The following is an 8,139-nucleotide window of genomic DNA, read 5'->3' as shown; positions in this document are numbered from 1 at the left end:
TGCTCAACTTAGAACTGGACGGTGATGTCTCCCGAGTACACAAGGAGGCTGCCTATTCAGGATAGGGGTTGTGACAGAACATTTATAAAGACTGGTTGATTTGGCAAATGGACACTCCCTGGAGAATGGAACTTTCATCTGTGTTTTTAAAATAGGCTTAATGCCATTTCCATTGTTTTTCCCAACTTCCTCTTGCTCAGGAGACAATCCTGACAACTGCTGTTTCACTAACCACACTGCTTTTCAGGAACACTGTGGCTGAGGATGGTAAAGGATCAAAGACAATGATAGTATAACACACTTTAGAACCAGTGGTGTAGCTCAATGGTAGTGTGTTTGCTTAGCATGTATGTGGCCCCAAGTTTTATCCCCAGCTCTGCAGACAAAGCAACCAAAAAATCTGGGTTCAAATCCTAAACTCCATTGCAAACTGCATTATCACGGTCAAGTTGCTTACCTTGACCTTTGAGTAAAATAAAGACAATATACCGCAATGAATGGAAATGACAGATTACAGATTATACACTATCTAATCAAAGGATCGTATGCACAGAAAGCACTTGCTGAATGGAGTTATGATCTTGACCTTTGACTGGAATGTGGGGTTTGGGGAGAAGATGAGGCGAGGAAAAAAAAGCACCTGAAGTATTCTGTCATTTCACTGGGGGTAGGGAGACATTAGGCATTGTAATTTGCTAAAATGAATTGATTCCCTCAATCCATGCAGAATATAACTGCATTTGACAGAACACAGCAAAGTTGGGATTTATACTGTGAGCTATTTTAAAAACTGCTAGGTTAGCAAATTAAACCGGCTGTGAAAATACCCTGGTTTCCATTCACAACAAATACAAGACAAGCCACTCTCCTTTAATGACTCTGGCCTCATGGCAGCAGTCTATTCTGCATAATTCATTCCGAAGGGCTTTAGAGACATAATTTTCTTAAGGCATACTAGAGTTAAACTATTTTCTAGGAAAAAAAGATGAGTTTTCTTCAGATTTTCAGTAAATTCCATGAATCACTGTCCCATTTAGTTTAGGAGACTACAGTCTAAATAAAAAATAGTAGTTATGTCAGTACTTTAAGCCAGTCTTGTTTTTCCTTTAAAAGGTTTATGAAAAACCAGTCTGCTGGGGCTGGTGAGATGGCTCAGTGGTCTAAAGCACCTACTTAAAACAAGCTTAGCAAAGCACAGGGACCGCGGTTCAATCCCCCAGCACCACAAGCCAGCCTGCCCCACCCCCTGGTGGGCTGAGCTGGCCACACACACACACACACACACACACACACACACACACACATAAATAAAATAAATAAATAAATTTAAAAAAAAGAAAAACCAGTCTGCTCTACAACACAATTTTTCAAACTTTGTGACACAGGAAGGAGGAAAAAAATCTCATCGCCACCAGAAAGCTAAAGAGCAAACGCCAAATTTCAACTTTCAAACCAATCACCCTTTAAGAAGTCAAACAGAGATCCTGAATTATTTAAAATGTTGGCTAAGTAATATTTATAATTCCCACTCCTTTAGGGAGACAATTTGTTATTTAAACAATGATCCCAAGTGTAAATAACCAAATAGAATTGAATTTTAGGAAGTACTATTGAAATAAATTCAAACTTGAATGTGAGGAAGTGTTAATTTAGTCCACTTCATAAAACACCACTAAGAAAAGGATGCACCATTTTATATTATCTTTGGAAAACAACCAATTAGTTCACTTTGGAACATCCTGAGCCTTAAAGCCTTTGCTAAAAGCGAAACATAAATTTGATTAGTCAAGTGTGAACACTCCAAAGACAATTTTCCTGTCCTTCCAGTTAGTAGTTCTATAAATAGAAGTAATGCAGTAACAGCCATGAAAGCAACTGGTGAATTCCACAGTATGTCCAATGTACACATCCCCAGCAAACAGGTTCCCAGCATGGTGAACCCCACTGCTTCCAAAGACCTGTAACAGGACCCTTCTTAAATAAACTGTGACTCACTGTTTGCTTTCTTCACCAGGAGGTGGAGTCTTGCCATGCCCTTCCATTACAAAATCCTCCTGTTCCACCTGCAAAGGCAAGCACCACAGGTCAGCAGCAGTCAGTAACTAAGATGCGACTCACTTCAAGGGGCCAGGCCCTGCACTGGGCACAAGCACGGCAGTATAGTGGGCCATGGCAGTATAATGCCAAGAGCAGACACCTGGCCTTAGGGCTTGCATTCCCCAGATTTTGCTTAAGGCATTTCTCCCATGTGACTACATTTGCACAATGACATGAAGCATGCTGCTCTGAAACTCATGTAATTGTGACAAAGGATTATATGAATATAAAAGGCCTATGAATAATAAGAAAAAGAACCTTCTAGAAAAATCTGCAAAATAACTAAGAGTTATGCTGTGAAAACACATAGATAGTTCCTAAACATGAAAAGTGCTTAATCTTATTTCAGTCAGGAAAATGCAAATTAGAACCACAAAGAGATACACCATTTCACAACCATCAGGCTGGCTGCAATTATAAAGTCCAGGAACCCCAAATGTGAGCAGAGAAACAAACTTTTTTACTCCTAGCAAGAAGGTAAATATTTGAACATGTACATAGAAACTACTAATTGCACTGAAAGAATATATTTCTATTTCTTAATTTTGAGATTTTATTTTGAGATAGGATCTCACAACGTCATTAAATTGCCCAGGTTGAGATTAAATTTATAGTCTTCCTGCTTTACCCTCCCAGAGTACTAGGATTATAGGCATGGGCCACTATACCTGGTAGGAGTATTATTTTTCCAGTTATGGAGATTGATCCTAGCACCTGCACACTGAGTTACATCTTCAACCCTTTCTAAGTTTTTGAGATAGGGTCTTACTAAGTTATAGCTCAGGGGCTGGGGAGATAGCTCAGCAGTCTAAGTGCCTGCCTGGCAAGCGCAAGGACCCGGGTTTGATCACTGGTACCACATGTTGTGCTAGCCCTGGAACCATGGGTGTGCCATGCTGGCTACTAAAACCGGGCAAAGTGGCACAGGAGGCTGCGACAGGAGGATTACTACTAGTCTGTGCTGCATAGTGAGATCCTGTACCAAACAAACAAACAAACAAACAAACAAATATATTTTTTTAAAAATCTGAGTTAAATAGCCCAGGCTGGGTTTAAAGTTGTGATTCTCTTGCCTCTGCCTCTCAGAGCATTAGGATTACAGCATATGCCACACACCTGTCTAAGCATTTTTATCTTTAACTGAAAAAATACAGAAACAAATATCCATCAACAGTAAACAGATTAATAGTCAATGACATTTTCAGATAATATTACTATGCTGCATGAAAATGGGTAAGTTACTTATATACTGCAGTCTGGAGTTCTAGGCAGTGGAACACTCTTATAATCCCAGCACTTGGGAGGCTGAGGCAGGAAGATTACTGTGAGTTTAAAGCCAGCCTGAAATATAAAGGGCGAGGAAAGAAAGGGGAGGGAGAAGGAGGAAAGGAGGGAGGAAGGAAGGAAGGAAGGAAGGAAAGAAAGGACAGAGACGGAGACACTGCTGTCAGCTTGGGTAACTTGGCAAGACCCTGACTTTACATCTAAAAATGGGGCCAACTGAAGATATAGTTCAATGTATAAGCCCTGGCTTTATTATCAGTACTACCAAAATAATGATGATGATGATGATGATGACAATAATTTTGAAACTGTCTTTGAAGGCTGAATAGTTCATTCCAAATAGTTTGAAGAAGCTCTAAGAGTTTAGCTCCTTTGCCTACAAGCCCTCTCTTTATCTCTGCCACGCCCACACGCCATTCTCGCCAGCCTTCTGTACTTCACCTGCACAGCTCCACGAGGTATCCACAGGGAATGGGTTCAGATCGCCCACTACACAGTTATGCATAACAAGCTCTTCAGATGCTTAGGTCCCCTTTGTATCATAGTATTTGCATATAATCTATACACATTCTCACATACTCATTCATCCATTCATTATGGTATGTGGGATTGAATTCATCGTGGTAAGCCAGCCCTTTTTAAAATTTAAGATGGTCATGCTAAGCTGCTTAAATTACCAGGTTGGATTTGAACTTTCAATCCTTCTGCCTCAGCATCTCAGAATGCTGGGTTTATAGGTGCACGCCACCACGCTCAGCTCTCACATATACTTAAGATCATCTCTAGATTATTCATAAACCTAACACAATGTAAGCATTCTCTAAGTAGCTGCTGTATTGTTTAAGGAGTAATACAGGAAAAAAAGATCACATGTTCAGCATAGATATATTTTCCTCTCAAATATTTTCAATCCATGGTTAACTGAATTGGTAGACTCGGAATCCAAGCATATAGTGGGTTGACTCCTCTATTCCCTCTTGCCAAGCCCCCCAGTCTTGTGTGCTCCCTCATTTCCATCCTACATAAACTCAAATGCCAACACATCTTTTTAAGTGCTAATTCTAATACTTTTCCCAGAGGACACTGTCTCCCTTGCAAGGGTGCATACCTTTACCTACACTCCACCCACTCAAAAGCAAATAAAAATTGCCCAGAAATACCACTGTTTCTCACTGCATTTTCCTGTAATTAATTAATTAACAACTTTCATAAGAAATGGGCTCTTGCTATGTCGCCCAGGCAGGCCTCAAATTCATGATCCTCCTGCCTCAGCCTACTAGGGTATCTGGGACTACTGATATTTATCACTATACCCCCAAGGGCTTGTTTTTTCTAAATCCACTTCCAGTCACCCTGTGTTTTTATTTTTTCTACAGATCTCTTGTATATGGTACTTTGAATTAATTTGATGATGACCAGTCCACTCCCTTGACTCATGTCCAAGAGTTTTAATATTTATATTCATGAAATTCACAGCATAGCTTCACCTCTCTCCAACTGGCATTCTTTGGCCCTTGCAGGCATCTGGGGGCACATATTGCACACCAGGTACGCAGCTATTCTATGTTGTGTATCGGTGAGATGGGCTGTGTCTTCAAAAAACATAGTATAGATTAGTAAGACAGATAAACCAAAACTAGTCAGTTACAACACAATACAAAAATACAATTACAATCCAGGAAGGACACGTAGCTGAGTCTAAAAACGGCCCCTCTCAACTATCCCAGACATGCAGCCCACCTCCTTCCTATCTCAACCAGGAAATGGGAGGCCTGGGCCCTGGCTCACTGCCAATGCGCACTGCTCCACAAATCCTGAAATCTAACTTTAACCACAGCTGGCTTTTCCACTCCCTGCTTCCACTGGGGCCTGTAAGGACCCTTAGAATAATTTCTAGCTCCAGGGTCTTTTTTTCCTAGAATCTGTTCAATCCTCACGTGAGAGGTGGGCCACCAAGTTTCTCCTCAAATAGCCTAGATTTGCTCCCCTCACACCTTGTTCTTTGGACATTCCTGCTTTGCCCACTCCTTACCTTCTCCTCTTGCCCTAGACAACAGCACAGCTGCAGAGCACTACCCAGCTGATTCCTTCACAAATGCTTGCCAGTTACTTCCACCCAGCACTCTCTGATTTCAGCTCCTTTACTAGAAGGGCCCTTTATGTAACCTTTGGGTGAATTTCTACTCAACCTTCAAAGGTGGTTTCAAAGTTACTTTTTTAAAGAAGAACCTTGTGACCTCTAGCTCTTCCTCTGACCCCTTCTTCCTCCTACCTCTGCCCTGCTCTGGTGTATCTGGCCTACATGCCACCCCACAGCTGTGACCCTTAGTTCACCTATTTCCTGGTAGTGGTGAGCCTGGGCCAGAAATAATGGAACCCTTGTCTGCATACTGCAGTACGCACATAGCCCTCCTGGCGCAAGCAGCATGCATGCATTCAACACTCTTTCCAAATGGTTTCTATGAGCTAAGCTCTGGGCTGCAGGACTAAATGAATGCTCCACCTACCCAACCACATCCCTCAATCATTTATTCTGTACCTTTCCTACTTCCCTCCAAAGCACCAAACCCATCCAGTAGGCCTGGAAGCTGTTAAGGCCTAAGGCTGTAATGGGAGCCTATCTCGTAGAAGCCCCTCTGCTCCGGTACCTCTCCAGATTACACCAGAAACCTGCATCTTCACCCTTTCCCCCTTCCTTCTCTCTGCAAGGCTAACCTCACCCCTTGTATCCTTAACTTGTGTCTGGGACCTTCCTCTGTGATCCTTCTTCCTCTTGCACTTTTTCCTTCCCAGGAAAGAAGTCCAGACCCTCAACCCACACACATTTTGCAATCTCGCGATACTCCAAATACCTTGTCTTTGGTACCCAAATTCTTAAAGGTAACCTATACCTAATCTGGTTAACACAATACATCCCCCACCACGAGGCCTATGGATGTATTCCTTTGATTTAGAATTTTCTTCTCTAACATGGTTCCACTAACGCTGCCTTCACATGATGCTGCATCAAGTCGAAAGCTTCCCTGACCATCCCAGTTGAAACAGTGTCCACGTTGTCACTCTCAGTGTGCCACACATCCTACTACCTGGAAGATCTCTTATTTATTGGCATGTTTTTCTCTCTTCCCTAAGAATGTGAACTCCTGGAGGCAGGCATTGTGTTCTTCACTGATAACCCGGCCCAAAGGTGTTAAAGATCTATGTAAAGATCTGAGGTAAAGATCTGAGATATCGCCACTTCTCTTTCTCTTATCCTCCCAGATTCTGACTCTGCACCAATCTCTACATTCTGCCAGAGTAATTTAATCTTATCTTACCATTTTAACACTTGGGTGATTCCCAATTTTCTATTTACGGCCTGACCTCCCCAGTGTGGAAGGTGTTGTCTGGGATAACATGCCAGACCTCATGTGTGAGACAGAATTCACAGGCTTCCCTCCCAGCCCTGCTTCTTTGGGTTTGGGTGGGTGGGTGTGTGTGTGGTGGGGAGTCCTGTTTCTCACAAAAGAATGCTATTTTCCTATCCATTTAACTTTAAGCCTTGATGTCACTCTGATTTCTTTTTTTTTTTTAATATCAAACAATTTGCTATATTCTGTCCATTTTATAAATGCAGTATCTTTCCAACTATCTCCTTTGCTCTAGACATAAGTTTTAGGGGAGGTTTAGCTTTTGTTTTTGGTGCCGAGGACCGAACCCAGGGCTTCCAGCTTGCTAGGCAAGCGTTCTACTGCTGAGCTAAATCCCCATCCTTAATACAGGAGTTTTAAAAGAAAGCATGAATATTTTCTGAAAACAGGGAAGCCAATGAACAATACTGGATGACAGAATCATCCTGAAAATGGTTTTCGCATAACTAAGAAGGGCAGAGTGTTCTTAATAATGTTTAAATTGAGGTATAGTTCACAAAGAGAGACATACACAAACCTTAAGTGTAGGGCTCAATCAATTTTAGATATGGTGGCACTTGTGTTACCACCATATAACTCAAGACCAAAAATTTCCATTTCCTGAAAAAATTCCCACACAGGGCTTGGCAGATAGCTCAGCTGTTTAAGCACTTGCCTGGCAAGCGCAAGGTCCTGAGTGAGTCTGATCCCTGACACCGCAAAAGACAGACAGACAGAGAGAAAATAAATTCCCACACAGCCAGTCCTTGTTGCTACTGTATGCATCAAGAGATCACTTTTGAAAAAAAAAAATTTAAAAAAAAGAGCTCACTTTCTAAACTCTGTGGTATCCCATTATATAAACACATTAGGACTGGTCCTTTCCTTCACCTACTAATGGCTAGTGGAGCTAATTCCAGTTGGAGTATGCTGTAAATAAAGCTCCCATGACTATTCCCATACGAGGTCTTCTGAGAACGCCTGTATCATTTCTACCGGCTACATAGCTAGGAGTGCACAAATGTGTTACTATTAGAAATTCCTAACACGGCTTCTAAGTAGTGATACCATTCCGCACTCATTCCAACAGTGCTCAAGGGCTCTCCGGCTGCTCCAAATTCTTACCAATACCTGGTAGAGTCAGTTTTGAACTTAGAGGACATTTTGATGAATATATAATAATATTACAGTATAGCTTTACTTGGCATTTCCCTCATGAATAGTAATGTCTAACTTGTTTTTGTGGTCATTCAGTACCTATTTGCCTATTTATCTTTTCACTGTATTTGTTTTATTTATTTATTTATTTATTTATATTTTTTCTACAGTTTTATTGATAAACAGCAATGAGACAGTTTCAAATCAAATC

At 41.4% G+C, this 8,139-nt stretch overlaps 1 protein-coding gene across 6 annotated transcripts in view; it reads right to left on the bottom strand.

Moving 5' to 3' along the window:
* Tnrc6b (trinucleotide repeat containing 6B) overlaps positions 1-8,139 on the bottom strand; it is a 186,314-nt gene that overhangs the window by 148,481 nt on the left and 29,694 nt on the right. For all 6 annotated transcript variants that reach the window (XM_023718959.1, XM_023718964.1, XM_023718966.1 and 3 more), the window contains exon 3: positions 1,996-2,063. In XM_023718959.1, the coding sequence (XP_023574727.1) occupies positions 1,996-2,063 (68 nt within the window). The remainder of the gene's footprint in view (positions 1-1,995; positions 2,064-8,139) is intronic.

The sequence above is a fragment of the Octodon degus genome, unplaced genomic scaffold, assembly GCF_000260255.1.
Source record: "Octodon degus isolate 3935 unplaced genomic scaffold, OctDeg1.0 scaffold00064, whole genome shotgun sequence".
Lineage (NCBI taxonomy): Eukaryota > Metazoa > Chordata > Mammalia > Rodentia > Octodontidae > Octodon > Octodon degus.
The sequence above is the reverse complement of the archived record's forward strand: the minus strand, read 5'-3'. Positions and strand labels throughout refer to the sequence as shown.